At 38.5% G+C, this 17,037-nt stretch overlaps 1 protein-coding gene across 4 annotated transcripts in view; it reads left to right on the forward strand.

The window, feature by feature from the left end:
• Window positions 1-17,037, forward strand: part of SORBS2 (sorbin and SH3 domain containing 2) — a 248,694-nt gene that overhangs the window by 186,643 nt on the left and 45,014 nt on the right. For 2 of the 4 annotated variants that reach the window (XM_030563381.1, XM_030563382.1), the window contains exons 14-17: window positions 2,137-2,220; window positions 3,841-3,897; window positions 10,648-10,697; window positions 14,180-14,358. In XM_030563381.1, coding sequence (XP_030419241.1) covers window positions 2,137-2,220; window positions 3,841-3,897; window positions 10,648-10,697; window positions 14,180-14,358 — 370 coding nt within the window. The remainder of the gene's footprint in view (window positions 1-2,136; window positions 2,221-3,840; window positions 3,898-10,647; window positions 10,698-14,179; window positions 14,359-17,037) is intronic. The other 2 variants (XM_030563383.1, XM_030563384.1) reach the window with 1 other exon arrangement.

Here is a 17,037-nt window from a genome sequence, read left to right on the forward strand (position 1 = left end):
CACATTACCCCACTGCGTAGACAAGCCCTTAGTCTATGGGAATGAGGACAAATCAGTATTTTTTTTATCTTTTTCCCAGGTTATCTAGTTCAGAATCATGGTGTATTTCAAAAAGGTGTGCAAAAAATGGAATAGTTCAAATATTGTATTTTGAAGAGTAGGATGTACTACTGATTAGTTCTCTGCATTCATGATTTTTTCACGTGTTTTCCTTTGTACTGTCTTCATCATAGTTATCAGATACTAGACTTCTGTAGTTTATGTGCTCTTCTAAAATAGACATATTTAATTCAAGACGAATAAAGTAGCAAGTCTGGACTGGGCAATTCATGAAGCCAAATTCAATGCAAGTTTTCTGTTAAAGTCTTGGAAGGTATGTTGTATTGAATCGCAGCAGATTGCCAACAGTAATATTGAACTACAAATATTGTAGAGATGAAGGATGATCTTATGGTTGGAGTCTAAGAGTATGACTGAGGAGATCTGAAATCACTTCCTTCTCTGGTACTTGATATAGACAAGTAATTTATCTCTGGGTTTCAGTTCCCCATCTGTAAAACTGGAATAACATTTCTCCTACATCTGAGAAGTGCTGTGAGGATAAATCTGTAGTCTTGGGTAGTGCTCAGTGCTATAGTAATATCTTATAAATACCTAGATCAAGATAGGGCAATAGTGCTGTTAATTGTTCAACAGATCAAGATTGGTGATCTGTTGTGATTAAATCAGACCCTTTGGGTTTCTGCTAGAAAAATGCCATGCGATGTTTAATTACTGTAAATGGTCCAGACCACAGTGCTATTTTTAATGGAAAAAAATAGCACTATGCCTGGGATGACCATATGTCCCATTTTGGCCAAGACATTCCTTTTTTTAAGCCCTGTCCTGACCTTTTTGACAGAAGTGGGCATTTGTCACAAAAGTGGGATGTGGAGGAATTAATTTTATTTTAAATGAAGCTTCTTAAATATTTTAAAAACCTTATTTACTTTAAATACAACAATAGTTTATTTATATAATATAGACTTATAGAGACCTTCTAAAAACGTTAAAATGTATTGCCAGCACACGAGCCTTAAATTAGAGTGAATAAATGAAGACTTAGCACACCACTTCTGAAAGGTTGCTGACCCCTGCTTTATGCTATTTTATACCACTGGTGTGCGTGGTACAGGGTCCCATTCAGTGCCAATCCACAGAGGACATGAGGTGATACAGCCCTGAGCTACAGAGCCATGATTCTTTAGTTCAAGCTGTAGCAGCTCATGTATGTAACTTTGGAGATCCGCAATTCAGTCCCAGATGTGTTGGCCAAGGTGGCAGCCCACTAGCTGTAATTCATACTTGTTCCCATTATTTGCTGCAAAATGTGAAAAATTTCATATGAAAATTAATGCATCGACAATATAAAAATAATGAAATCAAAAGATTTAAAATAAAACCAAAAGCACTCAGAATCCATAATTACTACTACTATAAATTTCAAACAAGATGATTTAAATAGATGGCAGTTTCATTACATAGGCTGAAATGGCTTTTTAACATAATCATGCCTGCATGATGCATAGTGCTTATCTGGGCTGTGTGCTTAGCTTCAGGTTGAAAAGATACAGAATTAACTTGCCTTCTTTCATGAGAAGACCAAGAGTGGCTGAAAGCAACATGGCTAAAATCATGTGTGTCTATTTACCCCTTAGTCAGCTTGGGCACTTTTTTGTATATGCTAAAGAAGAAAACAGCCATTACATTTGTTCTATAATTATGCTCCTTTCTTTTACAGGACACATAATAGGTTTTAGATCCTAATTGTTCATGCTGCCAAGCATAATACTCAGCTTTTGTAAAATTATTTTTAAAGTGCTTGATATTTTCCATATTCTGTGTAACATTATGCAGCAACCACTGGGAGAGCAAACTGAAAAAGGAGGCATTTTAAAACAGCTAGTCTGTGACTGCTCTTGAACAAAAACATGTTCCATATGGAATCCTATCTTCATTCTTTGGTTTTATTTCATTCCCTTTCCCCCTATTATTTGTGTTGTGTGTGTGTGTTTGTGGTGTTAATGTGACATGACATTTCCAGCACTTTGCTCAGTGTGTGCCTTTTCCTTCCCTTTTCCTTCACAACGGCTCCAGGCTGATCATATAAACCCAGATGACATAGATTTAGAAAATGAACCCTGGTATAAATTCTTTTCAGAACTGGAGTTTGGATGTCCGGTAAGTGAGGATAGAATCTTAATATTTAAACATTAGGATAATATATTGCTAAAATACAGTTCACCAAATACCAAACAGATGTGCCTCTATCTTCCTTATTACATTAAACTCATCATCAGTATTACATCTTCATCAGTGTATGCTAACATGTTTCTATATAATATGGGCCCAATTTTTGATTCACAACTCAGGAAAGTAGCCCCCTGAAGTCCATAGGAGTTTTACCTGAGACTTGGGACCAATGTATACATTAAGCACTCAATAAAGAAAATGGCTGAATCTGCCAAAACATTGATTTTAATCACTAATTAAGGTGCATAGACTACATAGAATAAGTGGTATATACTCGCTGCTAAGTGTAATATCAGCTGTATATAAAACAGAATTGTTTTTGACTTCTACTAAATTTTTGCATTAGATTGATTAAATTATCAAGAGTAGAAGACATTTTAAAAAATTATAGATTCCAAAGCCAAAAGCACTCAGTTTTGTATGAAGGAATGTGTCTACTTTTAATACACATACACACCCACAGAAAACGGGTGCCATTTAGAAACTCAACATTGGTATGCTTGTCACTATGGAATCTCCATCCTAAGCATACTACAGTTAATGCAGGTGCCTGTGGCAATAAGTGTTGACTTTTGGAGGGTTGGGATTCAAAGGGAGGGGGATTCAACATTTATTGACACAAGCATTTACAGTAACTGCAGTGTTACAGTGATAAATACAGCAATGTTGCATTTTTAAATGGTGCCTGTTTTATCTGTGTATGCCTCTCTCTCGCCCACACACACATACATGCAGGATATGTAATTTTATACTTAAATAGGTGGTGTTAGTTTTAATTTAAACTAGACATCTACTTGAAACTGCACACTCTTGGAGTCTGCTCCAGTGTTCACTAAGTCAATAACAAAACCCCCATTGACTTCAATGAAAGCAGAAGCAAGCCCTGTATATGCAACTGAAAAGGACTGCAAACCTATATATATTAATACAAAACATTCAATTATTTAGATATGTAATCCTATTTTTTATTTTTCACTGAAACAATGCATTTGATATTTAAGTATTTTTTTAATTTGTAGTCCAACAGTCTGCAATACATCCTTATATTTTCATCAAACAGACTAACAATTTTATCTAGCTTTTAAAATTCTTTTTATCATCATTCATCCATATGTAGGCAGGACATAAGCAGGCTAAAAAAATTTCTATCTCGAGACAAAAATATCACTAGTTGTCATTATTATCCTCTGTAAGGTAAAGTCCATATAGAAATTTTGCCAGCAGGCCATAAATACTCAATCCTTTATTATACATTCTTCAGTCTCACCAGTTTTTAAACTGTTGGTATTAATTCAACTATTCACGTTTTAAGTTGGAAGTTTTACTCGCTAAAATTACTAACATTTTATTAAGATGCTTGATATTATTGCAAAATTATTGTACCACGCTCCTCCTTCCAGTGAACCCCCATTTTGCTGCATATGTGTCACTCTTGTATCTGATGCTGTCAACACTCAGTTTCTAACTATGTCACCTTCTCCACATGTTTCATTCCTTGCTGCCATTGATACTCCATTTCATCTCTACACTTCTGCTTATATGGTGCAGCCTCCTAAAAAGCTTTTGGACTATGTTCAAGACAATTCTCCTGGTGTTTCCAATGAGGTAAATGAAGCATTCTTTCTTGTTCAGACGATTTGCTTGGGAAACAAGAGCATGACACTCACTAGTCATATCTGAGTTTGTTAATGTTTAGTAGTTTCCTACCAATAACTCCTGGGCCATTCATAATTTGGTATCATTTTATCTTTGTCTTTATAGCTTTCCAGATCACTAGTGCATATGGATGTTGTTCTTATTACATTGGAAAGTGGGTCCAGGTTCCAAAACTACCGAGAGTCGCATTCAAAATTACAAAATAAACCATACGTTTCTAAATCTTGATGTATTCCTGCTTCCTCAGTTATGCATTGATTTTAGATACCAATTAACCCAGTCTAGAAGAACAAGATTTGTGATTAATATATCTGGCGGCAAATTATAGCCTTCAAGTGAAAGTCATGTTGGATGAGCTTTTTTTCACTGAAATATTTATAATTAGGTTTCCTAGCCAGGAAAACCAGCAATGAATTGTGGTTGTAAATTAGTAACTGAAGAATAAATATTTGTCATGATTCTGATTAAATAACGTTAGAATTAAGTACAGGACTGATTGCCATTGCCTTGCACTAAATGGGACAGATCCAGATTTTCATTTTTTTGTCTCATGTCATGTTGTACTTGAGCACAAGACAATGTCCTGTCACAATGTGGTTTTAAGTCATTCATGATTCTTGATTAGCTTCCATTCCCCTATCCAAAATAATTAATGTCTTCAAGGATTAAAAGAAAAACATGGCCCCTCATTGTACACCACACTGCAGACTATTCAAGTGTGCTTTTAGTCTCAGCAACCTGACAAAACCTGAACTCCTTGTCTTGAGGGCACTCAAGTCGATAACAGAAGAAGCCATTTTAATCACTCAGGATATGATCTCTTGGAGTTTGTGTCCAGCAGAGCTGGGTAAAATATTTATAACTAATGTGTTGGTTTTGTGTTTATTTAATTTACAAAACATGTCTGTTTTTTAAAGTGAGTGTCTGTGATTCTTGAAAAAAATATTTCCTCAAATATTTTTCAGTTTAGGTGTTCGTGAAAATATTTAAAACAACAATACTTTGTTCAAAAAGACCATGTTTGGGAAATTTAGTGGATTAAACAAAATTTCAGGGGAGCAAAGTCATGCCAAATGAATGGCCAAAAATCAACACTGATTTTCATGGGGACACACAAAAACTTTCACCAATTTTTCCTAGCTCTGTTATCAGTCACCATAAAGGCCCTGATCTGGCAAAACATCTCCTGGTCAGGAAAGCAATCAGGTACATGCTTAACTTTAAGCACTTTGGGCTGCTGACGGGGGGACAAGAGCCTACTTCCTCCCTACTTCAAGCCCTGATGATTTGCTCCTGGGAAAGAACAAAAACTGAACAGTCCCTATTCATAGGGACTGCTATTGTGATGGGCCCTTCTGTGGACCAAAGCAGGGGTGAGAAGTTACGTCTCATGCAATCGCAGTCTGACCCCAATGCTGGGTAGCAAAAAACGTTGTTTTTCAACTACCAGCCTCAGCTGACATAGTAGTTCTTTACACTTGTAATGGGCTCTGTCCTCCTTGGTTCAGGTTTGGCTGGAGTTTGCATTGTAGTGCCCACAGTCTGCAGTCCTTGAAGGGCCACTACAAGTGATCTAAAGTCATCACTCTCTGTGTCTGGTGACTAATACCATGTGAGTTGATGGTCTCACTCTGATTTTTAGAGGAAAGTGGATATCATAAGAAAATCCACCTTTGATATTACTCTGCAACTGTTATGGCAGTGAGCATAGCTCTAACTAGGACCACACTTAAGCTCAAACTCTTGGATTGGTGCCTACCTATGATTATGATTGATGCAATATAGATTAGACAGCCACATGTTGTCAGTCTTGAGACCAAGACTGGGTGTGGGAGCTAAGTTACATATACCTCATGCATGCTTGACATGCGTCAGTGGGACAGTATGGGAAGGCATACAAAACTGCTGATGACTTTGCTCCATTATGTTGTGCAAATAAATAGAGAACTTTGCTTTCTATGCCTGTCAGAGTAACTTCCTCAGTGTTGGCAAATTCTAGCAATTGTATTCCATGCATTGCAATATTTGGTGTTATTCTTAGAATCCCATTTCCTAGAGTCAGATTGTTTATTTGAGAATCTCAATCTCCATTTTTTTAAAAAGTAAGCTTTTAGCCCTCATGGTTGCAGAGAAAAGCTTGAAAACATGAATCATAAAGGCTCAAAAACCAGGGAGCAAATAAAAAGCACTCAAGATTTATAATGTTTTTAAACTGACTCACGTTTTTGAACATGCCAGGGTGGCATTCTTCCTCAGCCCTAAATTAATTCCAAATCTTTAGAAAATGAAATAAGGACAATTTCCTGAGATCTGTAAAAAGGTTTAATATCTATGAAAACACTAAATTATTATTAATAGAGCTTGGTAATAGATTTGGCTCAAAAACGTAGTCCTCTATTTCAGTAGCATATAGAGAGGTTGTATTGTGATGCTTTATTCCCTGCAAAACATGGATTATTGGGACTAGTTTCTCATTGTAAGCTTCACTCTAATCTGCAGATAAAATGATTTCTTCATATGGGTTACCAGGCCTCAGAGACTTTGGTCTGCATTCATCTATTTCTGTTTTTCATTTTTTTAATCCAATTCACTAATTATTTTATCTCTTCCAAAATGCATTACACTAATCAGCTAGCAGCAGGCAATAATATAAAGTAATGAATTAACACATTTCCAAGCTAGATGACAAAAAGATTTGGAGACCCATCTTCCTCTGGGACGTTGAAACCTGCAAGCAATGTCTTTCCATTGTTAGCAGAAAAAAAATGTGTCTGTAAGAAACAAAAGAGAAGCTAATTTAAAGCATTATTTGTATTGTCACAAACAAAAAGGACTATGTTCTAAGAGCTGAAAGCTCTCCTCTCATAGGAAAGGGTGTACATGGGGTACAGAAAAAGCTTCATGGGAAAAGGACACAATTTGTAGCAAACCATCTTTGCTGATGTGAGCTCCTAATGCTAGAAAAAGCCGGGCGCACGGCCAACAATAGTGGCACAGTCTTCCACCAAAAGGGCCATTGCTAAAGCAGTCATGCCATGTGGACAGAGCCATACTTCTCAGAACACTGGTCCACACCATCCATCAGTCCATGAACGCGTGTGCTTCAGCACAGTGCCTTATGACCAAAGCTAGTAGGCGCAATGGATGAGGAATAGAGAAATCTGCTATATGTATAAGCCACACATTGCAAGTTAATGTTGCCTGAGGCAATGTTAATGTGCAAAGCCTAGCTCCTGTAATAACTTAGTCCAGGTATTAGTTGTGTCACCTACTTGTGTATCAGACAGCACTTTTTGGTTGCATGTACATCCATCATGCTCTTCTGTTGCATATGCTTTGGGGTTGTTTTGGGCATAACACCCAAAAAAGGCTCTTTGTGTAGCACAAGTGCTTAGGCATCCTGTTTTGTTTTCATTTTCAGCTATCCTCTTCTCTCTGTGGCACAGGAGCACAGTGATATGCCACCAGTATTTTAACATTGGATTCCACTGAAATATTTCCCCTTAGTCTGATAAACCTTGTTTTCCAATGCTGCATGCACTGCAGAGAGGAAGGATGAGGGACAAAGGATTCAATTTCTTTTTTCTCTTCTTTTTTTCCCTTCAATTTAAAATAAATTAAAATACCTGCCATTAGATGCAATCTGGTGCATGTCAACAGTATGCAATTTGCTCTTCCGAAGCAGTTTAAGAGCCCTAGGGAGAAATAATCTTTGTTGAGATACTGTAACAGATTTCAGAGTAGTGGATTCAGTAGTGAAATTGCCCCAGGTCTCCCTTCAGTGTGGTGACAGAATTTTAACAAAGGGACTCCAAGGAATCCCCAAGAGTACCCCAGTGTAGGAACATATGGCCTGTAGAAAACTTGTTTTCTTAGTTTGGCAGTATTTTTTGCCTGTGCCTGGATAGCAAGATTAGTTGGTGTGAATACAAAAATAGTGAAAACTTTGAAATGGAACAGTTTTCATGGAGGATTCCCACGCTTCACACAATTTACTCCCACAGCCCATTTCATTTCAGAATGAATTGAAAGAGAACAAAATGAGAATAGCTGTATATATTTTGAAAGCTGGTCAAACATGTACATTTTGTTTGGGAAATTTTAAAAATCTGGGGATTCTTCCTCAATTCTTCCTCAATTTTCTGCAAATTTGGGGGATTTTTTTTTTGAAAATCAAAACCTTTTTTGTTTTTGCTAAAAAATTTCAATTTTAGATGTTCCATTGAAAAATCAGAAAATTGTGAAGGAAACAAATATGTTCTTTTCCTTTGAAAGGCTAGTTTTCATTTAAAAAAAAAAAGTTTGAGAAAAATGTTCAGCCTGCTCTTAACAGGTTCAGCTCAATAGCTGATAAGCATATTAAAATCTAGTAGTGACTAAAAATAGCAGTAGCTGACTCTTCTATAGCACTTTTCATCAGTACACATCCAAGCACTTTACAAAGATACTTACTATCTTTATCCCAGTTTTATAGATGGGAAAACTGAGACACAGAGCGGAAAAGTGACTTGCCCAAGGTCACACAGCAGTCTAGTGGCAGAGCTGGGAATACAATCTAGGTCTTCTGAGTCCATACCCAATGCCTTATCCACGAGGCTGTATTATATTCCAGTGAAACCTCAGGCTTGCTACGGTCATGTCTGTTAACATTATATCCTGCCCCTGATCCACTTGTGGAGCTCCCAGTTGAAATCAGCTGACCAAAAGCAGCATGCAAAAACTGGTAGCAGGATATGGCCCTTAAATTATACACTGTAAATAATAAATGTCTCCACTGGATCCAGTTCTGCCATCATCATATAAAAGTAAAATCAATAATTGTTGATTGGTTGTGGGGCAAGATGGTAATAGTTGGCACTTAGGTTACGTATTTGTAGTAATCAAAACTTTTTTCAAATGCATAAAAAATGTACATAGTAGATGGTATCCTCTCTCTTCATCCTTGTCTTCAGTTTGTAAATTCTGTGCAGCAGAGACTGTGTTTTGATATGTGTTTGTACAGCACCTAGCACAATGGGACCTTGATCCCAATTGGGAACTCTGGACACTACAGTAATATAGGTATTTATTAATAATAATAATAATAGTGAATACAAATACATATTGATGAGTAAAGCAAAAAGTTTATTTCAGATAAACACAAGTTTTGGTCCTCATCCAGAGCTAATCTGAAGCTCTTTCCTCTGAAACTGATTTTGCAATTATTTTCAGCTCCTTTCATCTCAATTTCCATTCCCACCTAAAACCGAAAAGTTCTGAATCATGTTAACAAAGCTGTTTAAAATGTCTGGAAAAATTTGGGATCAGTTGCAAGTTTTAGGCAATGTTATGTTCATATTTTATCCAAATTTGTGTGGCTTTCTCTACTTTTAAAATGTAATAAAGTTTAGTGAATAATCCAGTAAATTATGTTCATTTGTGTTCTTGGTGGAATTGTTTAGTATGTGATCTGAATCTTTAAAGAATGAGGACTACTGAATACTAATTTCAGACTGCTGCCTCTGAAGAATCTCGGGTATATCTGGTCCTTATAGAATCCATTATATTTAGGTATTGTTGACTGTGATTATAGAATACTCGTGCTGTGCTGAATGTCTGTGGTAATGCAAAATCTATTCCTAAATGTTTCTTAAACCAAGGATGACGACCTCTAGAGGTGTGATTACATGTCAGTTACTAAAAATTAGTTTGACTGTATTATTTTTTTTGAACTTTGAATCCAGTCATTTTTTAAAAATTGATATATGCAATGACAAAGCATTTAAAAAGACCATAATTTTTCTATATGATTGCAGCACACCCTATACTTTTTCTATACAGGGAAAAGTGGATCCTGCAGCATATAAAACCATGTGAAAATTCTATTTACAGCTCACTGGGTCATCTTTGAAATGATATAGCATGAAATATTTAACATTTCTCTGACCTAGCTTTGTGCCTATGAGGAGGCACGATGGGGACAAGACAATTCCTTTTCTATCGACCACAAAAAAGTGCTACGTAACTCTAATTCTGGCTGCAGTCTTGAAACCTATTAAGTGAATGGTTTAAAAGTATTTGTCACTTAAGACTGAATTTACGTTGACAAGTTAAAATATTTCAGGGTAGCACTGCATTCCATCTTTCAGGTGTCATGCAATAGCTACTGTTAAAGCAATGAAAAGGCATTAAGCCTCTGTGAAAAGAACGGTTCTTAAAATGAATTTAGAGTGGCCAGCAAATGGCCACAAAAATGATGGCTCTTTCAGCTACATTTTCAAAGAGTTTCCAGCTTTAATTCACATTGATATCTTGGTGAGTAATTGGAGGAAATTCTGCGGGTCTTTATATGCAGATGAAAATTTTCTTTTTCTTTTTCGATTTTATATATTTCCACTTTTAATCAATTTCAATTACAGTGTAGCAAATTATGAAAAAGCAAATAGAAAGTTCTGGATTGGTATTTTAAATTGAAAGATATAACTGAAAGTGTGGTAAGAAATCTTATGGAGCTCTTTTAAAAATGGTTTAAATTCTTTTCTGAAATATCATTGAACCTATAGTCTGCAGTGCATAGGACATTAATCCTGATAGTCTGTTTTTTATGGGGCTCATCTTAGGGTCACTAATTTAATGAATGGTCCAAGATAATATCCCTGGAATATGTCACACCTTTTTCCAGTGCAAAAGTTTAATGGATTGACCTGTTTGTTTTCACAGACCTCCTTATATCACCCTTCTCCAGACAAAGGCCTGGACAGACCTTCTAGGTAAGAAACATGATGTGTCCTTGCAACAGACAAGCTGACCAGTCCTCACAGAGGGTAGAGGCCTGCTGAGCATCCTGAAGTCAATGGGAGTTGAGGGCGCTCTGCACTTGCATAGCACTTCTTGGTATGCAGCCTACAGCATCCCACATATGGGATAATGACAAAATATCATGTGGGTTCTCTTGAGATTTGCAGTTTTTCCTTCTGTTTTAGAAGGCTGTATTGCCTGCTATTCAGAACGTCACCCAATCCTTCAGAGCTCTCCACTGGCATCCCTCACCTTCTGTATTAACTTGTAGCCTCTATCCCTCACTTTCAATGCACTGCATACAATACTCCACCTGTCCCAACATCTTTGCACTCATTTTTTATTACGCCTCTTCTTTGCTTCACTAAAGCTTCCAACTTCACTTTTATCTTCATATGATTCCCTGTTCTCGTCTTTGTGCTTGGAACTCCCATCCCAGTGTGCAAAGGTACCAGACTCTCTTCATTCAAATCTCTCTTTAAAATGCCTGTATTTCACAACACCTACTTGTATTAACCTTTAAATTTAATCTATTACCTAATTTAAAAATGAAAAAAGAATAACCCAGCAACACCTTATATTAACTTTTTCCTCATCATGCAAAACAACCTGTGGCTGTTTGATGCATCTGTCTATTTAGGCCCTGACATTGTATCCCGAAGCAAGATCCACGTGCTCTTGAGTGCATGAGACCCCATTCTTTTCTACTGACCTTTTTCAAGGGTTTCCTCTAATATGTCCTTTCTTAGGCCTACCCCAGGACTGCTATTTATTTCCTGTATCATAGCTCAGCTTTCTAAGCCTTATCTATTCTTAAACAGGCTTTGCCAGTATAAATATACTGTAGAACTATAGTGGCAACCCCCCCTTGTGTAGACACAGTTTATTCCAGCAAAAGAGTTACTTTGTTAGTATAGTTTAAACCAGTTCCCTGAACAGAATAAGCCATACAGATAAAAGAACTTTTTTGCCAGTATAACTGCATCTACATTACAGTTTTTGCCAGCAATTTTTTCTAGTGTAGCCCTGCCATAGAGACCAAATATATAGAGGGCTTGCCAAAATGTGTAGGAAAGAGCAAAAATGTGAGGCGAAGACAGGTCTGCACTGGGTCTAAGGCTCATGTGGAGGATGATGATAACATAATGTCTCCTGTGGATGATAACTTCACATGTCCTTACCACTGCTCCTGCTCTAAAGGAACTCTGCAATCCCCTCATCCCTTCCCAGCATTCAGCCTGGGAAAGTTTTGCTGGCTGTAGCTGTACTCAGCTCCAGGTACCTGGCAGTCTGCTCCAGCCTCCAGTCACTGGCTCTGAAACCTGAAGCTTTCCTGGCTGGGCTGGATTGTGCTATTCACATGGGAACTTTGATTACTGCTGCTGCAATCACTGCACCTTGGTGCTCCTCATTGCTAGCAGCAAAAATGAAGGGTGGCTACAGGGCCTGGAGCAAATCATGAGGAGAGTGATAGGGCAAAGAGCACAGTGCAGGCAAGGAGCCTGTGTAGGGTGACCATATGTCCTGTTTTGGCCGGGACAGTCCGTTTTTTAAGCCCTGTCCCAGCTGTCCTGACTTTTTTGGCCAAAGTGGACATTTGTCCCGTTGGCTCTTGCGAACTTGATCAGTTGGCAAGAGCAAATGGGACAAATGTCCACTTTTGTCAAAAAAAAAAAGTGAGGTGTGAAGGAATGTGTGGAGGGGGGGCTAGTGGCAATGCCAGCCACCACAGGAGGGAGGAAGCAGGGCAGCGACACCAGCCCAAGCCTCACATGGGGGGAGGGCAGAGCAGATATAGCTCAGGTGATGACACCAGCCTCAGCATTTGGGAAATACGGTCATCCTATCTAGTATGTGCATTGCTGCTCGCCTGAGCCCTGCCTGTCCCCCATCTCCCCTGCAGGCAGCGGGGCTTGGGCAAGGGGCTTGTGACAGCCCCATGCATGGGAAAGGTGGGCTCAGGTGAGTGGCTTGGGCCATTCCCTTGGTGGGGGGGAACAGAGGGAAGAGCTCAGGCCTGCACCACATGGCATCCTGTTTTCCCTTTGGGAAATCTGGTTATCTCAAACCTGTGTAGCGTGGAGACTGTTCATTTGCAGGTGCTGAAGCCTACAGGCTGTCTTACACAGTTATCCCAAGCAGGGCCAGAGTCACTTACACAGCCCAGGAACTGCCTACAGCTGCTTCAGTGCCACCAGTAGTTCATTCCTCTGCTTACTGGTTCTAAACAGGCATGATAAACTAAGGGTGGGACAATGCAAAGGGGCAGGGACAAAGAGACACTGAGTGAGGCCAGAGCAAGCCAATGTGCCCACCCAGGCAGTAGAGGGAAGAGCTTTCTTTGGAGGGAATCAAGGGATATAAACCACATCCCCTGTTGAAAGCTAACATTTGTACCATGGTATAAGACAGGGATCGGCAACCTTTGGCACACGGCCCATCAGGGAAATGTGTTAGCGGGCGGGGATAGTTTGGTTACCTGCAGCGGCCGCAGGTTTGGACGATCACAGCTCCCACTTGCTGTGGTTCACTGTTCAGGCCAATGGGGATGCGGAAAACGGCGCAGGCCGAGGGATGTGCTGGCCGCCACTTTCCGCAGCCCCCATTGTCCTGGAACGGCGAACCGTGGCCAGTGGGATCTGCGATCGGCCAAACCTGCAGACACTTCAGGTAAATAAACCATCCCAGCCCACCAGCAGATTTCCCTGATGGGCCGCGTGCCAAAAGTTGCCGATCCCTGGTATAAGATGAAGGACTGGGTTACGATCAGATAGTGGATATAGCTGTTGTGCCACATACAGCTCACAGGGCAGCCTCCCAGCACCAAGAGAGGCTGCAGGGGCAAAGCTGCCCGTGTCTCTGGCAGAGCAGCAAAGCCTGGGAAGAAGCAAACTGCCAAAACTAGACATTGAAATTTTTGAAATAAAGTCCTTCAGTCAAAACACGGCCTTTTGTGCAAAAACTTGTCAGCAATGTTGAAATTTTACATTTTTGTAAAAAATTTAGTGTCTCAAAATAATCCCTTGAAAACATTTCAATGTTTTCAATGGAAATATTTCAGTAAACATTCTGATTGTGTTGATAAGGTTTTAGATAAAAAATATCAGGGAAGAAAGTGAAAAATTTTGGATAAACAAAAGAAGGGGTTAAACCTTTTCAAAACCTTTAAAGATGAAATGGCTTCAAAATTCTGAAAATTTTCCTGAAAATAGATTTTCATTTTTTAGTCAGCTTTAGCACAAATGGGGCTTCACTCTGCAAAGTGTGCAATTCTTGGGGGAGCTGCGAACAGTGCCTTTTCCTGTTATATTTTTAGTCTATGCATTCACGTGGTGTTGGGACTGTTAAGTGGGCCATGGCTAAGGGGCCTGCTTATTGATCCCTGAAGAGAAAGTATTCAAATGAGCCCTGCTCACAGAGTTTAGACTGGCACTAATATTGATTATTTCTTTAGTTCTGCAAGTGACTACAGAAAAAGGAGGAAGTCGGAGCCTGCTGTAAGTCATCAGAGGGTGCACAGTGATCAAAATGCAAACAGGACTAGCCTGGGCCATGCAGATATGCAGGGCACGTACACTACCCTTAGAAAGCCTTTAACTAGCTCTTCTCCTTCTTCTCCATCAAGAGCAAAAGGTAAGAGACAAGAAGATTAGCAAACAGACAATAACCTTGTTTAATACTGAGTTCTTATTGCATATGGTATTAAATGTTAGTCATAACTGCCAGGTACTATATGCTGTTGCTCGGACACAATTCACTAAAGAAAAAACAACAGCCTATAGTTTCTAATGAAAGGTTAACCTGTTCATTCTTGATTGTGTTGTTTCAGGCTGATTCAAACCTGGATTTATTTTTCATATGGAGTATCTATATTTATTCAAAGAAAATCAGTCAAAAAAGAATGTGATATGTAAAATTTTACATAATTTCATAAAACTACATTTCATACATTGCTTTCTTGCCAGCACTTATGAGATTGTTGTCATTTTTAAAACTCTTCCAGTATGTAGTGGAGTAAGAGAAACAGCATTCAAAATCACTGCCATACAAATAAATCCTTAAAACTTTCCTTTCCTCCTTCAAACCTCTGATTCTTGGCAGCTGATAAATTCTAGGAATCTAGTTCAAAAAAGAAAGTGCCCAGTATGAAATTGAGATGATGGATTTTGTCAAAAACTCAGTAGTGGGTGGGATACAACCCATATAGTTTCTGGTTCTTATGTAAGATGGTTCTTTTTTAATTGTCAGTCACTCAAACCTCTCCTCCTTATATATCTAGAAAACAAAACCTGTTTACAGGTAAGAAATGCTAAAGTAAGACAAAAGGTTTCAAGGTACAACAGTGATTGTTTACATTGGGAGTAAATATACAGTTCTGCACCTCCCTCATAATCCTCTTCTTCTTATTCATTTATTTGCATTACAGTAGTGACTAACATTTCCAATCAGAGCCTCATTGTGCTAGGCACTGTATAAACTTATAAAAGCCCATAGGAGCTTACAGTCTAGGTTACAACCGAACATAGCAGATGGACAAGGCAAACAAATAGTAGGGAAGATGTTGGAGGATGAGTAATAGGAAAGCAAGCATAGCTAAGTACAGCACGATTAAGGTACAAGTATTCTCTGTATTGAGGGATGGATCCCTGGAAAGCATTTGCCACAAAATTGAGTATTATTTATATGGGTATCCAGCCTGGAGCAACGCTATATTTCATTGACTCATAAAGAAATATTACATTTCTTGAAGTCAAGTACTCTTTCAAGTAAAAAATGTGTTGTAAGATTTTTGATCAATATATCATTTCAGATTGTATCTTTAAAAGGCATATGAAGTTAATGCATTTTAGGTAAAAATAATAAGTGGAGAGAAGTCTGAACCCAAACCCTAGACCTATACAGCCTCAACTCTGCAAATGTTTGAAATCTAGATCCAGATTTTAATTTTTCAGGTGATTTCTGTTTTGTTCAAATTTGACCAACCCAGACTATGGGCTCTTTGAAATCTGTATCCTGAACTGAATTTTGTAGCTTCAGCCCATTTCTACTCAAAGAGCGTTTCTGTTGTGAAAAATGACTCTGACTTGTCTCTCAGTGACTCCCAGGTTAGAAGTAAAAGTATGGCTTTTCTAACTTTCAGCCTGAAAACTCAACCCTGGAGTTGAGAGACAAGTTGAATTCTTTGGTTCTTGCCCATCATCCCCAGATTCTGCAGGCTAAATTATATCTTCAGTTACACCAGTGCAATGCACCCTATTGTTTTTAGATTATGCCCCTAGTGACACCAATGTAAACCCATTGGCTCCATTGTTGTTTCAGAGGTGTAAATGACTGGCCTTTCAGCCTGGAGAGAGATTTTCAAAAGCACCTATGCCATCTAGGTGCACAAATTCCATTGACTTTTATAAGTTCTTAGGCATTTTGAAAATATCTCATTTGGAATTTGGCTATCATTTCTGCTAATAAAGCAAACAAAGTAGAATCCAGCTCATTTCTTCTATTGGTCCTATGAGTGTAAGAAGAGTAAAAAATAGTAAAAATATTTTATGTACAGCAGATAGGGATATAAATGTGTTGTGCTGAGTAAGTAGGAGCCATTGTTACAGAAAGGCTGCTCTTAATAGCAAAGAAGTCGGTTTTCTAAAAAGGTATGAGTTATGAAGTTGCACTTTGGAGTTCTACATCACAAAGCTTAACAACAGGTTACTATCTCAAGGTAGTTGTCACATAGTGCCATGTGGATGGCCACATTTGAGATTCAAGCTCAATTCATTACTTGGGCAAGAGCACTGCAGAGTGAACTGGCAGACAGCTGGGGAGCAACACTGATGGGTTCCAGAGACAGCCATATCCAGCTTCACTCAGAAGGACAGTCAGCTAAGTAGGGAAAATAAAAGGAAAAATGGCTGGAACTTTGGGACGCTTTCTGCAGGAAACACACCCACAAGTACACATAGAAATGTGTTTAGTGAGGCTGCTGCATTGTTCACATATTATATTGTAATGTTCCTTCCTAGTCCATTCAAGATCCATTCATCACATAGTTTCATCACACATATGCTACCTGAGAGACCAGAAATCTCCCATCCATTCGTATACAGAGATTTTTTTCTAAGTCGTCTGAGTTAAATGTGCAGCTGTGGTAAATGATTTGCATACACAACATTGTTTTCTCTTTCATCCTATACCAGGGGTCGGCAACCTTTCAGAAATTATTCACTCTAATTTAAGGTTTCACATGCCAGTAATACATTTTAACATTTTTAGAAGGTCTCTTTCTATAAGTCTATAATATATAACTAAACTATTGTT

The sequence above is a fragment of the Gopherus evgoodei genome, chromosome 5, assembly GCF_007399415.2.
Source record: "Gopherus evgoodei ecotype Sinaloan lineage chromosome 5, rGopEvg1_v1.p, whole genome shotgun sequence".
NCBI classification, from domain to species: domain Eukaryota; kingdom Metazoa; phylum Chordata; order Testudines; family Testudinidae; genus Gopherus; species Gopherus evgoodei.